Genomic DNA, 20,308 nt, shown 5'->3' with positions numbered 1-20,308 from the left:
ATAGGACAAGTTTATTTTTATTGAGAAGACATGGATGCAAAGTGAGTAGAAGATTATGAATGCGTGTTTGTCAGAGCTTCCTGAAGGTGATCCTTGGTGGCGTCTCTGGCTGCAGGATGAGCGTAACTTTGGTGTTGATGTCTTGTGAAGAAGACACGCTGAGGTGGAAGTTAAGCAGGATCTAAAGAGACAAAAAGGAGGTGATGATCACAAAAGAATCCCAACTGCTTCAACTGCACATGACAGCTTGGACTCTTGGTTTCGGCCAGGGGTGTCCAAACTTTACCCAGCGAGGGCCACATAGTGAAAATGAAAGGATGCGTTGTGGTATTTTGGAAAGATGTGCTATGCACTTTTTAAATGAAACTTTTTATTATTAAGGGAGAAAAAAAATCCAAACCTACATGGCCCTGTGTGAAAAAGTGATTGCCCCCCCCCGTTAAAACATAACTTAGGTGAGATGAATTGAGATCTATCAGTGTGGAAAAAGTTATAAAGCCATTTGTAAAGCTTTGGGACTCCAGCCAACCACAGTGAGAGCCATTATCCACGAATGGCCAAAACACGGAACAGTGGTGAACCTTCCCAGGAGTGGCCGGCCAACCAAAATGACCCCATTCATGTTTTTGGAACGTGGGAGGAAACCGGAGTACCCGGAGAAAACCCACATTTTTCCTCATATTACACCAGGGGCCCGTGAGCGGGGCCGAACTGGGCTGAGGAAACCTTTCAGGTGCAACGACAAAAAAAATACACACACACAAAAAAATACATTTATAAATAACTAAAGAAAATGTCTTTATGCATATCAATTTTGGAAATATGGACCATTATTTTATATGAAAAAGAATATACTGTAGTTAGAAGTTAATGCATGTTTATGTTGTTTGTTACTAAATGAGATCAGTTAGATCGCTATAATGAACAACCCCCACCACCACCCCACCAGTCTGGAGATTGGTGGGGGCACGAGCCGGGCCGTGGGTCCAAAAAGGTTGGGGTTGTATTGCACCATGAATCTCCTAAAATGATGACTTTTTCTCCTTAGACTGCAACTTCTTTCTTGTAATATATTGATGTTAGTTTTGTAAAATGACTGCTGATTTTTTTATTTCTGCTGTTGTTTTTTCAGAATGCGCTGCAGGCCAATAAAAAAACAGCCACGAGCCACAAATGGCCCCTGGGCCCCACTTTGGACACCCCTGGTTTAGGTGTTCTGTCATTATTTCTTATTTGGTGCTTTTATTTTGTTATTGCTGTTTCCTTTTTGCGCTGCGTGCTTCAGCTTTCCTGTTGTTTGAGGGAGGTGGGAGCGCACCTGCTGGCTGTTGGTAACGAGGCTTCTTTTTAGGTTGAGCTGGGACTTCAGCTCAGTCGCCTTTAGTCGGATTTATTTCGGACTCTCGCTACTTTTGCATCTCCGTGAGCACTTTTCCTGTTTCCTGAATGTATTCTCCTTTTTTGGGCACAGTCTTGTTTCCACCTCCCATGGTGGGTTTTAGGTTAGCCCCACCTGGGGAATGTAAACGGGATCCAGAAAGGAAATGTCGCTAGTTCCCTTGCGTCACTCACGTGCATGAGACAGAGCTGAATCTCATTCTCGGCAATCCTGCGGCCGACGCACTGCCTCGCCCCGAACCCGAACGCCAGCGAGCGGAAGCCGGCCCCCTCCTCTCTCGCTCCTCCTCCTCCTCTCTCGACCCCCTCCTCGCGCATGTCGCCCCATCGGCCGGGGTCGAAGGTCAGCGGGTTGTCAAAGACCTCTGCGCTCCTCCCCAGGGGGTAAAGACACACTTGGACCATGGTCTGGGGGCCCGCAGGATCATCATCAACATGTTGAAGCTTGCTGCGTGTGCTGGTGGTGACTCACCCCTGCTGGAACTTGGTAATTGTGAAGAATGATGTCCTTCACTGGGTAGCGCTGCACGGTGATGCCCACTGGATACAACCTGACACAACACACACTCACTCCTTATTCGTATACACAACACAAGTACTCTACTACTTGGACAAGCAACAGGCTGCACACTGACACGTATGCGACCTCAGTCGTGCTTAGACTTGACTTTTATATGCAGATATCTTTGCAATCAAGTTTTGGGGCATTACTTGGGGATGATTATGGTAAATACATGAAATGTGCTTTGTTTTTAATAACATATCCTCTCAACACAGCAGGTTTAAGCCATAAAAAACGGCAACAAGGCGGCAGAAATGCATTTGGTGAGAGCTCTGCATGGATCTTTTGCACGAAAAAGCGCACTCGACAGCAAGGAGGACGCGAGAGAGCGTGGAGGAATGTCGCGTGCAGAAGGTGACGCATTGTAGGGACATCTTAACGTGTGCACACACAGTTTAGTTCCAAATGTGAAATTGTAAATAGTTCATGGCGTTATATACAGTGTTCCTTCCTTTATTGTTCCCAAAATAGCCCACAATAAGTGAAATCCGCAAAGTAGCCAACCAATGATGATATCTGTTTTAAGGCTGTGAAACCCATCACCGTACACTTTTTCTCAGACAAGCATTAACATTTTCTCACATTTCTCTCTTGATTAAACACTCTCAAAGTTACAATTTTGTTTGAATTTAAATGATCAACCTACCAGGTTGGACACAATAAATGATTAAGTGACTCGCGTATTTCAATCCTCTGACCGTCCGTTTTTGTATCCTTGTTAAAAGATGTCGCTCCTGTCGTCGTATTTTCCTCACACGGTTAGCTTCTTCTGTTTCTTCTATTGTTGACAGTATTGGCGGTTAGCAAGCAGCTCACAGGGTTGGCTAGTTGGGCAGCCACGACCACAGCGGGAGACGGCACGAAGGAGATTGATTGACAATGGTCTACAGCCAATCAGGACGCAGAAGACAATGGGTGGTGCAGACAGAAGAGAGAACTACAACACTCCACTTCCCACAATGCAATTCTTCTTAAAGGGCCAGGCTTGGCCTGTCACGTTGATACACTGTAAAAAAAAAAAACAGCTCTAAAATTGCACTAAAAAAATCCACAAAAGGTGAACCGCGATGGAGCGAGGGAACACTGTATTTGTAAATAAATTCTTATTTTGATGTAAATCAACCCTTTTGTGTCGTTCATGTTATGTTACAGATAAGATAGATATTTGAGCTGTCACAAAAGCAAAAGAATTGTGTCAAAGTGAAAGTGAAGCTTAAAATGAAACGTACCTACGTTCTACTGCTGATTAAGAACGGAAAAAGATAGAAACTAACTTTTTTTTCTGATGAAAGACAAATGTTTCTTTTGGTAGGTTCCATGTTTCTAAAGCCACAGAACACAATATTGTGCGTGCCTTGAAAGATCAGTCCAAATGGTCTAAAGTGGCCGCTATATGACATTACTGTAACACAGTCCAGCACATTGTGTAAAGATAAACACATGATCGTAAGAAAATATTCTAACATTTATATGTTGCATCATCAAATAAACATGCTATTCCAGACTCTTTGGCTTGGTGATGTCACCAATTATCTATCTAGCTGAACCAAATATGCTAGCTTATTTCAGTAATAGCTGGATCAGTGATAAAGAAATACATGTTATTATTATTAGTGTGATATGCAGAACAGGGATGCTAAAACATTCATTTAAAAATTCATTTGATTGTTGTTATTATTATTATTATTAGTAGGAGTAGTAGTAGTTGCATCATTATTAGTATTATATTATTATTATTATTAGCAGTATTATGTTAGCATTATTTTGTTGTATTGTTAGCATGGCATACAGTACAGATCAGAGGTGTTAAGGCATTCGTTTAAAAATGTATTTATTTTTTCATTGTTATTATTAGTAGCTGTGGTAGTAGTAGTATTATTAGCATTATTGCATTAGTATTATTAGTAATTAGTAATTATTAGTAATAATTTAATCATGTATTATGCATGAAAATATATATAAAGATTTATGAAATTACAAAATACTAATATTAATAATATCACTAATAAAAAGTACATTATGTATAAAAATATAGATAAAGATGTATTTTTTTCGTAGTTCTTCATGCCTTGGTAGTACTGGTATGATATCATTATTATTGCAAGTAGTTGCAGTATATTAGTGTCATTATTATTATTTGTATTGGTATGATGTACACCGTATATCTAAGTACAGTATATTATACATACTACTGTATATATTATGCAGTATATATGACAGTGGCATTCATTTCAAATGTATTCATTGTATTATCATTAGTAGTAGTAGTAGAAGTAGTAGTAGTCGTGGTAGTATTATATTAGTAGTTGTATGATTAGTATTTACAGCACAGTGGTGTTAAAGCATTCATTTAAAAATGTATTCATTTGATTATTTTGTGCTTAGTAGTAGTAGTGGTAGTATTATATTCGTATTATTATGATTAGTAGTAGTAGTATGATATTAGTGTTATTAGTATTGAATAGAGTACATTGGTATGTAGTGTTTGTATGAAATGTTTACTCTTGAAGTGAACTACTAACAAACTAAAACGTGTCCATCCTCAGTAAAATGAGGTATTCTAATTAGATACGTGTTAGTACTACTGCAGCGATACTTTAGCTACTACATAAAATACAAGAAAGCGTTCCTCCTGTGTTTTGTGTACCTTAGAATCTCCTTGACGGTGCCTTTAAGGAGCGGGGCCCCCTGCAGGGCTTTGAGAGGGTCCCCATCAGCCTGGGTCAACGACACCCTGATCTGCTGCCTCACCCTGTCCTGCACGGTGGGGTTCCGGCCCAACTCAAACAGCGCAAACTGCAGTGGAACTGCTGTCTGGAGACACAGCAACACACACACACACACACATCAACTCACGCAAGGAAACACACGCACACACACGCACACACACACACACACACCGTGTCCACAGCTCCAGCCATCAGCTCAGTGATGTTGGCTTTGATGAGGTCTCGAGACAGCTGTCCTTTCTCCAGGAGTTGGCCCAGAACCCCTTGGTACTGGTCCCCAGGGGACCTTGGAGCCAGCTTGGAGGACAGGTGCTGGAAGCCCCTCTGGATGCTGGTCTCAGCTGGAAGACCACCACTTAGTGAATGAGATCAAGCAGACCTCCATGGTTCCTCCAACGCCATACCTTGGCTGAAGATGTGGTCCCACGCTGTGGCGTGCTGAGTCCACAGGGGGGCGCCGATGCGCTCCAGCAGGGGGGAGGGCAGGTAAAGGAGAGGGGGTGTGGTGGCCAGCATTCTTTCCACAGCCCAGATGAACTTCTGAGACTCCAGGGAGGGCGTTGAGGAGAAGAGGCCCATGCGCTCCCCATAGAGAACATGGCAGCTGGCTGCACGGGGGAGGGGTCAAGGGTTAGCAAACAAATTATAACAACAACTTTCAGCTACTTCAAATTCAGTTCATTCTTCGTCGTCTTCTTCTGGAGCTTAGCTATGACCCTACGCCGCACAGATAGACTACTACTGTATTTTTACCATTTGTCTTTCACCTCATATTTGGTGTCAAATGCTGATACTATGTGGGAATGCATGAAGGTAAGTTTGGATGACTTATTGAGTGCTAATGTGCACATTTATCTCGAGTTAATTCATGCTAGCACTGCCTTTTAGCACACACGTCAAACAGCCATGTCATCATCTCTCTGGAAACACTTGAACTGGTGGATGGGGGTCGCCATTCATTTTGTGCTTTTAATTTGATCTTATTCATGTCTTACTTTTACACAATACATCATAAATAAGATAAATTACATCACTATAATGTACGACCCCACCCCCCGCCCCCCTGGTCCGCGGGAGATTTGTGGGAACACAAGCCGGTCCGTGGGTCAAAAAAGGTTGGGGACCACTGGGTTACAGGACCTTTTGATGATGACCTAGATTATTTTGTTCCGAGCTAAGACCTTTTGAACTGAGGCTAGGTCCTTTGGGACCTAACATGGGTCCTTCTGAATCTGACTGAGGCCATTTTGATCATGAGGTAGGTCCTTTTGATCCTGGGCTAGGACTTTTTGAAGTGAGGCTAATGCCTTTTGAACCTAGGTGAGGTCCTGTATCTGGACGAGAACATATTGATCATGGGCTAGGTCCTTTTGATTCTGGGCTCAGTACTTTTGAAGCAAGGCTAGGCCCTTTTGATTCTGGGCTAGGACCTTTTCTAACCCGGGCTAGGTTGTGTGGATTGTTAGGAAGGGTGTTAATTAGTCATGGGCTAGGTCATTTAAATGCTTAAGAGTTTGCATGTTGTTTCTGTGTGGCTCCTTCCATGGTCCCATTGCAGATTGTTGCCCAGTAGATGCCACCTACTGACTGGTGTTGATGTTTACAATGTAGGCTGGCAAAAAAAGGACCAGAGTCAATGCTGGAGTGGATTTTTAGTTTGACATTTCCTTCCTCCATCTGTCAATCACAGCAGTGAGCGGAATGGAGACGATCGACTCGTCTATTCCTGAAGCGGCTTAGCACCTTGTGAGATCTTTTAGCAGCAGAGTGGCTCAAAGTCAATAGCCCCGCCTCTCCATCGCCTTCAAACACGCGAGCAGTGGCACTTGTGAATGCGACATGCAGCAGCAGACCGACGTGCTGCAAGCACACGCCACCTCTTTGTGTCGTCTATTTTTAAAGCTGCGTGTTTGCCTTGTGCTAACCACACATGCATGAGAGCTGTGACATTTACGCCATGCCTTCAAGTGTCTTGGTGAGAAGCACTGCCCGCGGAAGAAGAGTGAGCTTATTCCTCTGGAAGAAGTCGCTTGATGAAGTTGCATACTGTGTAGGCCTGTCTTGGTGCATGTGAGAGAGCATGACCAGAGCAGACTTGTCTAGTCGCTGTATCGGTTTCTGTATCACTGAGCCTTCCTAAAAAATAAGCAAGGCATAGCCACCTTGGTTTCAGGTGGGTCCGTGACCATCATTACATCTGAATGGGATGCCAACGAAGGTGATACCACCCAAACAACCATCGTTTGCAGGAAGAGGCCCCACTCCATTGTATCCTAACGATCGTCATTAGAAACCACTGAAGAGCCAATCATTCCTGTTTGGACCTGCCTCCTCCTCCTCCTCCTCCTCCTCCTCCTCCTCCTCCTCCATCCATCCATTTTCTTCCGCTTATCCGGGTCCGGGTCGTGGGGGCAGCAGTCTCAGTAGGGAAGTCCAGACTTCCCGGTCCCCGGCCACCTCCTCCAGTTCCACCGGCAGAACACCACTCCAGGCCAGCTGTGAAACATAATCCCTCCAGCGTGTCCTAGGTCCTCCCCGGGGCCTTCTCCCGGCTGGGCAAGCCCGGGACACCTCACCATGTGAAGGAGCAGCGGCTCTACTCTGAGCCCCTCCCGGATGAGCGAGCTCCTCCCCCTATCTCTTAGGGTGAGTCCAGGCACCCTACCTTGGTGTGTCCCACCAAGTCTTTCAGCATAAATTAGACTACTGTAGAGCTGTCCTATCTAGTCTGATGTGGTGTGTGTCCCACCAAGTCTTTCAGCATGAACTAGACTAGAGCTGTCCTATCTAGTCTGATGTGGTGTGTGTCCCACCAAGTCTTTGAGCATGAACTAGACTGGAGCTGTCCTATCTAGTCTGACGTGGTGTGTGTCCCACCAAGTCTTTGAGCATGAACTAGACTAGAGCTGTCCTATCTAGTCTGACTGGTGTGTGTCCCACCAAGTCTTTGAGCATGAGCTAGACTAGAGCTGTCCTATCTAGTCTGACGTGGTGTGTGTCCCACCAAGTCTTTGAGCATGAACTAGACTGAAGCTGTCCTATCTAGTCTGACGTGGTGTGTGTCCCACCAAGTCTTTGAGCATGAACTAGACTAGAGCTGTCCTATCTAGTCTGACTGGTGTGTGTCCCACCAAGTCTTTGAGCATGAACTAGACTGGAGCTGTCCTATCTAGTCTGACTGGTGTGTGTCCCACCAAGTCTTTGAGCATGAACTGAAGAAGCCTGCTCGGATGCGAGGCCAAACGTCTTCTAAGACAACCTGAACAGTCCAGTTGTGTTGGACTGAATGCCCTTAAAACTCAGCCTTGGACTGAAGATAACCTGAAGAAAAAACATCTGCTACTTGATTGTCCTTTTGAAAATGAAAAAGGAAAAGGAAATGGTGGAGAAAAAAAAAAGAAGATAAAAAGTGAAGGTGACCGCTGACCTTCCAGTGCAAAGCGGAAGAGGTCGGGACTGGGGTCCAGGGTCAGGCCGCGGTCGCCCTTCTTCCCTCCCCCCTCTGCCTCCACTCTGTCCTGAAGCATCCGGCAGAAATCCCTCGCCACCTCGTCCAGCAGGGGGACGAAACGCTTGACGGCCGCGCTCACCATCACCTCCTTGTTGAGGAGGAGGCGGTCGGCGCGCCACTCCTCGCCGTTCCTGAAGAGGAAAGAGCGAGGAATGACAGCAGATGTGTTTGGTGGAACAATACCTTGTTCTGTATCATACTGGCAGCTGCTTCTAACAGGGTGTCAAGAGTGCGGAAGAGACAGCAGGAGACAGGCCCATGAAAGCTGAGCATTACACCGTTTAGGACTTGATTCTCGTAATATTAGGACTTCTTTCCTTGTCAATTTCGGACTTTATTCTCATAAATGTATGACTTTATTGTCATAACATTACAACTTTTTTCTCGTAAATTTTGCACTTTAAACATTTGTACATTTACAGCTTTTTTCTTTTTTCTTGTAAACTTATGACTTTATTCTTGTAAATTTACAACTTTATTCCAGTAACTTTCTGGCTTTATTCTCATAATATTATGACTTTTTTCTAACTAACTAACGACTGCATTCTTGTAAATGTACAATTTTATTGTCAAAAATGTATGACTTTCTTACTACTTTATTCTCATAAATTTATGATTTTATTCTCATAATATTACGACTTTTTCTTGTAAATTTAAAATTTTATTCTTGTAAATTTACAACTTTATTCTAGTAAATGTGTTATTTTTTTCTCGTGAATTTACAACTGATTTATTGAAAAAAATTAAATCAATTCATAAATTTATTCTAGTGAATTACAGTTTTTTTCCTTGTAAATGTACAACTTTATCCTTGTAATATTACAAAAATGTTCTCTTTATGACTATTCTAGTAAAATTAGGACTTTACTCTCTTAATTTTACAACTTTTTGCTTGGAAATTTACAACTTTATTCTCATAAATTGACGACTTTATTGTCGTAATGTTACATCTTTTTTTCTTGTAAATGTACGACTTTATTCTTGTAATATTATGACTTTATTCTCATAAATGTACAACTTTAATCCTGTAAATGTACAACTTTATTCTCGTAAATTTCTGACTTTATTCTCAAAGTCGTAAATTCATGACAAAAAAGTCATACATTTACAAATTTATTCTTGCAAATGACAACTTTGTTTCTCGTAAATTTTTTCTTTATTCTCATAAATGTATTACTCTTTTCCTCAAAAATTTACAACTTTGTTGTTGAAAAATGCATGACTTTACTCTCGTTGTATTATGACTTTTTTTCTCGTAGATTTACTACTTTATTTTTTAAATTTACAATTTTATTGTCAGAAATGTATGGCTTTATTCTCAGAATATTACAACTTCTTTTCTCGTAATTTTACCACTTTATTCTCGTAAACGTACAACCTTTTTCTTGTAAATGTACAACTTTATTCTTGAAATCTGAAGTTTTTTTCGGTGTGGCCCTAATATTCTGTTGTACATGAGCAACCTGTAGTAACGTAAAAAAGAAACTTCAAAGGAGTCAGTGCCTCACCAGCCGTGAGCCTGACCGCACATCACTGATGTAAGAGAATCCATGAACACATGGATTCGCAGCCACAATTATGGTGCATTTATGGACCGCGGAACAAAGTGTGAAATCTCAACGCTTGACGAAAAACACTATCAGTGAAGCATAAAGACAAAAAGGTGTGTGTGTGTGTGTGTGTGTGTGTGTGTGTGTGTGTATGCTGTACATCTGGGTGCTGTGCATGTGACCTGTATTAGCACTTATTTGTAAATGATAGGTTGACCGCTAACTTGAGGAAGACTCCCTTGCTGTGCTGGCGGGTTTCTCGGTGCGTGGCCCACGGCTGCAGGATCATCCGTCGCGGGTAGAGGCCTTCCGAGCGGTACAGCTCACCGACGTCACGCGGTAACATGATGTTCACGCTGTTTTGGGTGCCCAGGTGCTCTCTTGTTACACACACACACAATTGACAATGACACAAGCATAAAAAGCAGGCTTCTTGGGTCCATCCTTACCTGTAGATGGGCCCAAGGGTGTTGAAGGACCTCTCCATGTGCTTGTGGAGCAGCCTGAAGCGATCCTCACGCCAAAACCTCACCAGGTTGATCCATCCGCTCCTCCCCGTGTGCGGGATCTCCTCAAAGCTCCTCACCTGTCCGTCCCCTCCTCTACGTCTCGGCCCTTCTGGGGCCACACTGAGGGCCCTTGAAGAAGCTCCACGGCAGGACCGGGCGCCGACGCACACTCTCGCCGAGTTGGACATGCTCCTCTTGGTCGGGAAGCCCAGTGTGAGGTCCTGTTTATTGGAGTCTCCTTCTCGTATCCTTGGATGTGCTCCATCGCTATAGGACCTTCTGATAGGAGGTGATGATTTATGGACGTGAAGGTGGCAAAGTTCAAGAGAAGCACAACAGTGTGTGTGTGTGTGTGTGTGTGTGTGCAAAAACATAAGAAGAGCAGAGAGAAAGTCCAGCTGGGCTTTATTTCAATATGAAGTCACATCCGATACAAAAGTGTGCTTCTAGATCGACTTCTTGCCTCCATGTTGCATGAAAAAGTATTTGTCTCACGTCGACAGACACCACAGTACACAGAAATGACAGTATTGTGTATCAGACCGTGGCTTACATGGTGCGCCACTAGTGCAAGGTCACGGCACCTGAGTCGATGGCAATGATGTTGCCGTGGCAACTAGCTTGCAACAAACCGCACCGAGTCTTACAAACATGACGTTTGGTGGCCCAGTTTGGAGCTCAACTGAATCTTCCAGGAAAAACCATCCGAGATTTGTCAGTTTTGTTTTGGTGCCACAATAGTGATGGCCAAAAGTGTCACGATAACCATAGAACTAGAAAAGGAACTTAGCAGAAGAGAAGTACAAATATACAGCATCAACATCACAGCAACACCTATAAAACACCAGCAGGTGGCAGAGTCGCTCTGCAAGCACCTTCCTGTCCCTGCACCGTTATGTCAGACATCTTCAAGGGGCCCCGGACCAGGGGTGTCCAAAGTGCGACCTGGAGGCCATTTGCGGCCCGCGGCTCTTTTTTCTTTATTGGCATGGCATGGTCAAAAAATCTCATTTCACAAGGAAACTAAAAACGCTGCAAAAATGCATGCATCAGCACTAAATTTACTAGATTAATGTCAAAATAATCTAACACGTAGCGTAAAATAACTTCTTTTTGGTAGCATAAAGTTGAAATATTACAGAAAAAAGGCGTTAAAAGCCCTAATATTCTAAGAAAAAACAAACAAAAGAACATTGGTTGTAATCTGTAAAGTTGTAATATTGGAAAATGAGATTGCAGGAAAAGTTATAATATTATGAGAATAAAGTCAAAATATTGTGGGAATAAAGTCATATAATGAGAAGAAAATTTACAAAAAGAAAGTTGAAATAGTTGAAAAATTAAAACTACGTACAAGAAAAAACCCTGTTGTAATTTCACAAGAATAAAGTCAAAATATTAAAAGAAAAAAAGTCGTATTCCAACAAGAAAATAAGTCCCAATTTTCCAAGCGTAAAACCCGTAGTATTATGAGGAAAAATAATGTCATTTTAGTAGCATAAATTTGAAATATTAAAGTAAAACTATGTATTTTCAAATGTAATATTATGAGAAACAAACAAAACAAAGTTGCAGTTTTGGGAAAATTAGGTTGGGGAGAAAGTTATAATATTATGACAATAAAGTCAAAATATGATGGGAATAAAGTGATATTATTTACAAAACGAAAATTTACAAAAATTATTTATGAAGAACGATAAAATATTTGGAAAATAAATAAAAAAAACAACAGCAAAAATTGGTAAAAAGAGCAAAAAGCGAAGTTGACACTCATAATAGGATTTTTCACCTGTACCACATTTTTTCATTCATTCATATGGGTATGCTGGAGCCTATCCCAGCTGACTTCGGGCAAGAGGCGAGGTACACCCTGGACTGGTTGCCAGCCAATCGCAGGGCACATATATTTCTATTTACATATTGTCTATGTCTCAGCAATTACTCTTATTTTGTCACTTCCTGTGTTCAGGGAACAACTCCTCAGGAAGGATCGTAGCTCCTGTGTGTACACGAAATATTTGTAACCTGTTAGCGTGTCTACTCTACATGCGTTGCTGTACAAAACATCAAAGTGGCAAAGTTGCATCCTTTCATTTTTCACTCTGTGGACCTCGCTGGACAAACGTGTGGACACCCCCAGAGGCCAAAATGTCCCATCAGTCTTTTCCTAAAACACAAAGATAATAGCTCTGCTTTCATGGACGACTAAGGAAATGAAAAAATGTGCACGTTTGAGAGGCTGAAATCAGAAGGTATTTACATGTTTAAATTTTAAAAAACACCAAAAATATTGCGGATTAATTGTACAATGGATTAATCCCTCCGTGGATTAATTGTTGCAGCTCTAACATTGTTTAAGACATTCTCTTCACTTGTATGACGTAGTACTTCATTGAAAACCACTCATGTTCGTGTTTCCCATACATTTATTTGTGGCGGACCAACATGAAGTTTGGATCACCACAAATAAATTCGCCAACATTTTATTCCCCACTTTTTCAACATTTTGTTTGTTTTTGTTTTCTTCTCGTGTATTATTAGTAACATAAATACAGTATATTTGTATTAATTAGAATTTAAATGTAAATATCAATACTGCTCTTCACAGATTGGCTGGGAGGAATCACATGGTTCCCTGCCCTACAAAGGGCCTAATAAACAATGATATCATAAAAAACCTAATTACGCATGATGATAAAGTTTATTTATGTCGCACAATGCATGTGTCTTCTGGGTCACATGACTTTGCAAGCGTGCCCCCTGTCAGGAGCAGGTGTGGACGTCTTGGCGTGTTTGGCCAAGCTGAGGCCTTGGAAGGCGTGGAGCAGGTTGAAGCCGTCGTCCTTCGTCTTGCTCTCAGGACGGACGAGCTCGGACAGCTGGCGGGGGAGCGACACTTTGCCGCCAACGGACCTCAAGTGGTTGGCGTCCTTGGCGTTCTTTTATAGAGAGGGAACAACGCTTTCATGAGCAAACACAAGCCTGTCTCATCTCACTGGCCATAGCATGAGGTACTGGTGACAAATGAAGCAAGATGAGGTCATGCTTGTGTGTTCCGCAGAACACTGAATGTAGCTGCTGGCGGAAGGATCTGATCGACATCTCACACACCCACACACACACACACACACACACACACACACACACACACACACACACACACACGCACGCTAACCTCAGAGAGTTGATATTTTCTCCTGAAGTGAGCTCTCATTGCTGCTCTCTCAGCATTCTTCTGAGCGTTCATGGCTTCACGAAGCTTCCTGTGAGCAAACAAACACAAACACTTGACATCCTGAGAGCCAGCAATGCATTTTTATCCTCTGCCAGTGACACGTATCCGCTTGCATTCCTTCAGCCCCGGTCACACCGCCCAAACTTTGCTGTAGCGTCCCTGGAACGGTGAAAAAAATTCATCACCGCTCGTTTAACAGAAGTTGGCCCCCGTTAAGGCGACGCCGTATACGCTCGGCCACCGCTGATGGTCCCTGCTACCGCTCCAAAAGTTTTGAGCTGCACAAAATATTGCCAGCGGTGAGGAGCGGGCAATTTTCCGCTACAGCAAAGTTCATCACCGCTCCAACAACGCCCAGTCAAAGTTTGGCGCCGCTAGACGGAAGTTCGTGGACGCTTGAGTCCGCTACGCCAACGCAGAAATCTTGAACGCTGGACCACTGCTGCTTCGCCAGCTTTGCCCGGGCGGTGATTAACGTTGCAAAAACTTAGCGGCTGTAAGCTTTTTACAAGCGGACACGGGATTGCTGGAACGGTGTCAGGCGTTGAAGCAGCGATGAAGCAGCGATCCATTGCGGTGATGAACTTTGGTTTGCCGTTGGTATGGAGGTGTCGGAGGCGGAGCATCATTTCGCTATAAATACGGGGAGAAATGGGCCAGGAGCCCATTTGGAATATCCGTTGAGTGCAGACCTCAGTTATATCGAATTTGCTCAAAGTTACAGTCAAACTGTACTACCATGGATATGACAAGCTGATGGTGGAGCTGTGGAATGAGCCTTCCAGCACTTCATGAGTGTAGTGTTCGCAGACACATTGTATTTATACTGCTACATGTTGACCAGTAGAGGGCACCGTGGGACCGCGAATGGGACCAACAGTTGCGTGAGTGTGGAGCTGTATGATGCATGCCAGCAGACCTGGCGATTAAAGTCATAAATAACTAGTAGGCTTGTTTATTCGACACCACCCACAGAACAATGAGGATGCCACCAGCCCGCATGAGCAGAACACCGCTCTATCAACACTCGCTTCACCACTAAACCAACGTTCGCTACTGTTAAGCCAATACTAAAGCAACGGCGGCTTCAGCGGTGCACCGCTAGGGCAACGCCCGTGTTTTCTATTTTTTTTCCCCATTTTGTGCGCGGTAACGGTCAGCACCGCTCCAGGGACGCTACAGCAAAGTTTGGGCGGTGTGACCGGGGCTTTAGCACAAGTGTTTCATCAATAGTATGATTTTCCCAATGTACTCTGCGGTGGACATGAGGACTTGCTACTACTACAGTGTTCGCTCGCTCTATTGCGCTTCAACGCATCGCAGATCCACGGAATTTTTTTTAGTCATTCTTTTTTTATTACAGCGTATGAACACTCTTCCAGGCCGAGTCTGGCCCTTTAAGAAGAATTGCACTGTGGGAAGTCGAGTCTCTCTCTCTTCCCTCGCTTGTCTGTCTGCACCGCCCATTGTTTTCTGCGTCCTGATTGGCTTGCTTGCTTGCTTGCTAGCTTGTAAATCAATCTTCGGTTCAAAGGACTGCAACAATATGTTTTAACAAGGATACAAAAACGCTACAGTACAGCGGAATGCCGCCAAGACAAAAAAATACGCTTGTGAGTGACTTAATCATTTCTTGTGTCCTGCCTGTAGGTTGAGCATTCCAATTCAAACGAAGGTTTGAACTTCTTTGAGTGTTTAAACAAGAGAGAAATGTTTTTTTTTAATTTTTTTTTAGACCATTAAGATCTTTTAGACCATTTTTCATTCATTATTGTCATGAGAGGTGTAATTCACATTGGAACCACTAGATGGTACTCAAGTATAGTGTACCTGTGTGAGCCACATTAGCTTGACACAGAAGTTGTCTGTATGTATGTTGTTGGCTGAGCTGCAAGCTGGTGACAGTAAAAGACGTTCCAGATCAACCACGTTGTTCTTAATGTTTCCCAGAAACTTCACAATTATACAGCATACGATTTAAGCCATATAACCGTATTGAATGATTGCATTTCTTTTGCAATGCAGCGAGCCACATTGTCTATATTTACTTTGCCGACCAAACGTCTCAGTTAGCGTTGACTGTCGGGACGAAGGCTCCGCTTCCCGAGGCACCTCCATCGGTAGTTTTTTTTTTCCACCAGTTGAGAAAACTGTCCGTGTCGGTCGTTTGTGCTCATTTCACTCTCTCTGGTCATTCCACTATGGAACCAATGTGCACAGACACATGCAGAGTGAGCCCTCTTGTCATCCAGCCTGTGTGGTACACAGTGGCGGAGCTTCGGGGTGGCCAGCCTTGGTCACTCTCCAGTCACCCCAGTGGCCACCCCCACGGCCGGGGGACAATTTTTACACATCTCTATAGTGCAGAACATTAGTTGAGTCTTCACTTTATTTTGGAGTTATTTCAATTTGTAAAATATTATACACCCCTATCACACATTTTTCCGGAAAGGAATGGAAGTACATAGAGCTGGTCTTTAGTTGTGGTTAAGGCTTTTCATGTTGAAGACGTTTGTGAAACAACGCGATGTTGCAAGACAAACAATTGTTTGTGTTGTTTTATTAAAGTTTGTATATCAAGAGATAAATATCTTCAGTTGAAAACAATTGAATTAAAATAGTAAATTAGCATTTATTACCACTTAAACACACGCAAAAGTATATCGCTACAGTATCAGTTCAAATGTGAACGGTATCCGTCCCTAATCACAATAAACACATTTTCTGGCAAAAACAAAAAAACCTTTTTGTGTTGTATTGTCTTCACCCAATGCAACTATTTAATGCAAAGAAATGCAACTTCTATTTTTCCTGAGTCTCAGGAGGTTAAATACAATACAAATAATATAAAAAATAAAAATGACGGTCTGTGAGCTCAGCTGTAGGTAGGATTGCCAACTCATCATCTAGGTAGCCTCCAATTAGTTTATTCTCAACTCAAGAAAGGGTTTCAAACAGAATGGGGGAAAAAGGACAAAGTAAGAAGCCAAAAACGAACCACTTCCACATGGAATGGGAGGAGAACTTATTTTCACTATGTCAATGTCGGACATGCCAAGGCTGACTACATGCATTGTGAAGATACACTAATCTAATCTCATGTCTCATCAATGTAACATTACTGATGCCTGGTGACCACAATGCTACATTTAACTTGCCTTTCAATATTTTATAACTAATAAAAAACAGCGATAAAATAAAGCAAAGAACACAGTTAGACTCACGCAGTGTATAAATTACACAACAAGACGCGCACCATATTGTACGCTAACCGGAAAACACACACAAACCGAGGCAAAACTTTGGTGTAAATTTGTGACGGTAACCGAAAAACACAGAACCTAACTTCTAATCTTGTAATACAAGTGCGTCCTTTTTGGGTTCAATACGGGACTCGTACATTTGTTTGTAAATAAGAGACCATTCCGTTTTTCAAGGGATGCTTGGCAACCCTATTAACACATAACCTCGTTAGCCAGAGGAACATTTTACTGCTCAACGCTTGCTCTTCTACAGCTCAGAAGACAATTTTGAGATTCGCATCTCAGACGCATCCTGTCCAGCCATTAGGGCAGATGGTATTGTTGATCTAAATGCCCCTACGTGCTCAACAGATTTGCTACATCACATGTCTGTGACGGCTACCACAATGACAAACAGTCATACATAATAGTAGTCATGAAATGATGAACTATGATAGTGATCACAATGACAATACTGCATTGAAACAGTCACACATAATAGTAGTCATGAAATGATGAACTATGATAGTGATCACAATGATAATACTGCATTGAAACAGTCACACATAATAGTAGTAATGAAATGATGAACTATGATAGTGATCACAATGATAATACTGCATTGAAACAGTCACACATAATAGTAGTAATGAAATGATGAACTATGATAGTGATAACAATGATAATACTGCATTGAAACAGTCACACATAATAGTAGTAATGAAATGATGAACTATGATAGTGATCACAATGACAATACTGCATTGAAACAGTCACACATAATAGTAGTAATGAAATGATGAACTATGATAGTGATCACAATGACAATACTGCATTGAAACAGTCACACATAATAGTAGTAATGAAATGATGAACTATGATAGTGATCACAATGATAATACTGCATTGAAACAGTCACACATAAAAGCAGTAATGAAATGATGAACTATGATAGTGATCACAATGATAATACTGCATTGAAACAGTCACACATAATAGTAGTCATGAAATGATGAACTATGATAGTGATCACAATGATAATACTGCATTGAAACAGTCACACATAATAGTAGTCATGAAATGATGAACTATGATAGTGATCACAACGACAATAACTGTAATGCACACCATTGTAAAAACTATAATCACATCACCATCAACAACATAATAACACCCTGGTTAACTCAGTGAGTTATGTGGGGAAGTACGTGTGTACTGTGAGTGTGCATATGTGTGTGTGTGTATAGGTTTTTATTTGTGCAAGTCGTCATGTATATAAGTGTGTGCGAGTGTGTGAGCGTGTACTTGTCACTGAGAATGCATGAAAGGAGAGGGACTGCCTCCCATCACCCAGCAAACTCCACTCCACACAGCCAGGCCGAGCCCTCACCACCAGAAAGCCACCAGGCCCACAGGGGCGGGCAGCACCAAGACAAGTCCCCCAAGAGCCTGCCCACAGAGCCCTCCTCCCGGGAGGATCAGCAAGGGGTCGCAGAGAGGCAATCCCAACCAGAAACAGGGCGCCGGCGGGACGGAGGACAGCCAACCCCCGAGACCAGCGAGAGATCACACCCCACAAGGGCAGACGGGCACCGGGGGCCACATACCAGCAGGCCCAGAGACACCCCCGCAACCTGAAAGGAGCTCGCCAACGGCGGAAGCGCCAGCCCCCCCACACCACCCCCAGGGAGCGGAGACCGGCCCGCCCCGGACCACCCCATGCCCAACCCCGGACACATGACTGCCCCGCCCAGGGACGAAGGAAGCATCGCCTCCCCCCCACCCGACTAAGACCCGGGCGGCAGAGATGTAACACCCAGCACCCGCCCCCACGGAGCAAACCCCTGTGTATCCCCATAAAAAAAGGAATACAATAAGTAAATAAATAAAAATAAAAGTATGCACGCGCACACACACACCCACCGTGGTCGACTGTCCGACACCCGGAAGCCTCGTGGCAAGGCATCCTCCGCTGGGGACCCAGGGCGCAGCGAAGTAGGGGACCCTGAGGTCCCAGATCCACAACCCAGGTCCAGAGCCACAGAGAACGTGGACCACGAGGGAGCAAGAAAACCCCAGGCCCCCCCATCCCAACGGCGACAGAGGAGCAGGCAAGGAGGAAAGCCAGCAAATGAGCAAGCAGATGGGCAAACGGGCGAGCAGCAAGGCAACCCATCACACAGCGGCAGCAGACACCTGCGGGGAAGCAAATCCCCGGAGAGGGAGTGCCGCGCCCCCAAGTAGTAGGGAGGCCAAGCATCAGAGCCGAGAAAGCAAGACCAGCAGCAGACCAGCCACCAGAAGCCAGACCACCCACCAGCAACCAGAGCCCACCCACGCACCAGAGCAGCAGCCCCAACAAGCTCGCAGACAGACCCGGGGGAGGCAAAGGTCAGCAGCCCAGCAAAGCACAAAAGACCGGCGGTGACAAACGCCCAAGTGCCTGCCAGAGCACCACACCCCCGGCAGACCTGGCCCCAGGGCGCATGCTCAGTACCCACTGCCCGTCACCCAGGCCCACGGTCCCCATGAGCAACACCAAGCCCCACCCGACCAGCCACCACGGCGGCATGCAGGCCACCAATAGCACGGGCACCGCCCCCTGGAGACTGCCGAATCCCCCCCAAGCGCGCAGAAGTGCCCACAGCCCAGGTCAGTCCAAGGGAAGCCCCCCTGGCGCAAGCCACGGCATCAACCGGCCCCAACGGGCCATCGCAGGGAAGGACAGGCGAACCAGACAAAAACGCCCCACAAGCCAGGCCATCCCAGGCAAGCTACCGCGCTGTGACGGCCAGCGGACAGGTCCACAGCCACATCCCCTACCCTGCCCGGTGGACAGCCGCCACGGAATAGGCAGGAGGTACCCCAATCCAGCCCGCTCCACCCGTATGTGATAAGATGGGATTGTGTCTACTATGCAATTAAAAATCTGAAGAAATAAACGAAGACAGCTTTGAAGGGCTGGTCGCTGTGTGCCTGAGGGGTGTGTGTGTGTGCTTGTATATGATAGGGGTGTATATGACAGGGGTGTATATGATAGGGGTGTATATGACAGGGGTGTATATGATAGGGGTGTATATGATAGGGGTGTATATGACAGGGGTGTATATGATAGGGGTGTATATGATAGGGGTGTATATGACAGGGGTGTATATGATAGGGGTGTATATGACAGGGGCGTACACTCCTGATCAAAACCAGTTGAAAAATTGCTAGAATTTATGTTTTGCACATTTGGATCTTAATGAGGTTCTCAGTAGAGCTACAATATGCAAAAACAAGAAGGGGGAGTGAGACAAAAAGTAATTCAATGAAAACAACAATTAAAGTGAAATAGGTTTAGAACATCAGCTAAACAAAAGTTTACGACCATCGCTCAAAAAATAACAAAAAACTCTCCAAACCAGAACAAAACATGTTCTCAGTCGGACTCAGTAATGAGCAGCTCCACCGTTCTTGTTCATCACTTGCTTGCTTGATGCGAGTGTTTCCAGGAGGCTAGTGGGAACATTGCTCCAAGTGGTGAAGATGGCTTCACCAAGGGCATCAACTGTCTGGAACTGATGGCCATT

The 20,308-nt window shown here is 44.1% G+C and overlaps 1 protein-coding gene across 3 annotated transcripts; it reads right to left on the bottom strand.

The window, feature by feature from the left end:
* Nucleotides 1-45: 45 nt before the first annotated feature.
* LOC129184766 (cytochrome P450 11B, mitochondrial) lies at nucleotides 46-10,455 on the bottom strand. Of its 3 annotated transcripts, XM_054781041.1 has the most exons (9): nucleotides 10,200-10,455; nucleotides 9,975-10,130; nucleotides 8,117-8,331; nucleotides 5,094-5,297; nucleotides 4,861-5,030; nucleotides 4,608-4,774; nucleotides 1,871-1,949; nucleotides 1,573-1,806; nucleotides 46-181 (listed from the first exon to the last, which is right to left on the bottom strand). In XM_054781041.1, exons 1-9 carry the CDS (start codon nucleotides 10,445-10,447, stop codon nucleotides 71-73), a joined length of 1,584 nt encoding a protein of 527 aa, XP_054637016.1. In that variant the 5' UTR covers nucleotides 10,448-10,455; the 3' UTR covers nucleotides 46-70. The 3 variants fall into 3 exon arrangements, with proteins under 3 accessions (XP_054637016.1, XP_054637018.1, XP_054637019.1); XM_054781043.1 differs by lacking the exon at nucleotides 9,975-10,130; XM_054781044.1 differs by lacking the exon at nucleotides 1,573-1,806 and having other exon boundaries at nucleotides 68-181.
* Nucleotides 10,456-20,308: the final 9,853 nt, after the last annotated feature.

Source organism: Dunckerocampus dactyliophorus, chromosome 7, assembly GCF_027744805.1.
Source record: "Dunckerocampus dactyliophorus isolate RoL2022-P2 chromosome 7, RoL_Ddac_1.1, whole genome shotgun sequence".
Classification (NCBI taxonomy): domain Eukaryota; kingdom Metazoa; phylum Chordata; class Actinopteri; order Syngnathiformes; family Syngnathidae; genus Dunckerocampus; species Dunckerocampus dactyliophorus.
This window is presented reverse-complemented; position numbering and strand designations above follow the sequence as displayed.

What these genes read in the sequence shown, in the direction of transcription:
- LOC129184766 (XM_054781041.1), bottom strand. Translation starts at nt 10,447, where the DNA reads ATGTCCAACTCGGCGAGAGTGTGCGTCGGCGCCCGGTCCTGCCGTGGA. An exon ending in ATTACCAAGTTCCAGCAGGG is followed by an intron (nt 1,807 to 1,870) that starts GTGAGTCACCAC and finishes GCGGGCCCCCAG; the next exon opens with ACCATGGTCCAAGTGTGTCT. An exon ending in TTCAGCTCTGTCTCATGCAC is followed by an intron (nt 182 to 1,572) that starts GTGAGTGACGCA and finishes TTGTCTCTTTAG; the next exon opens with ATCCTGCTTAACTTCCACCT.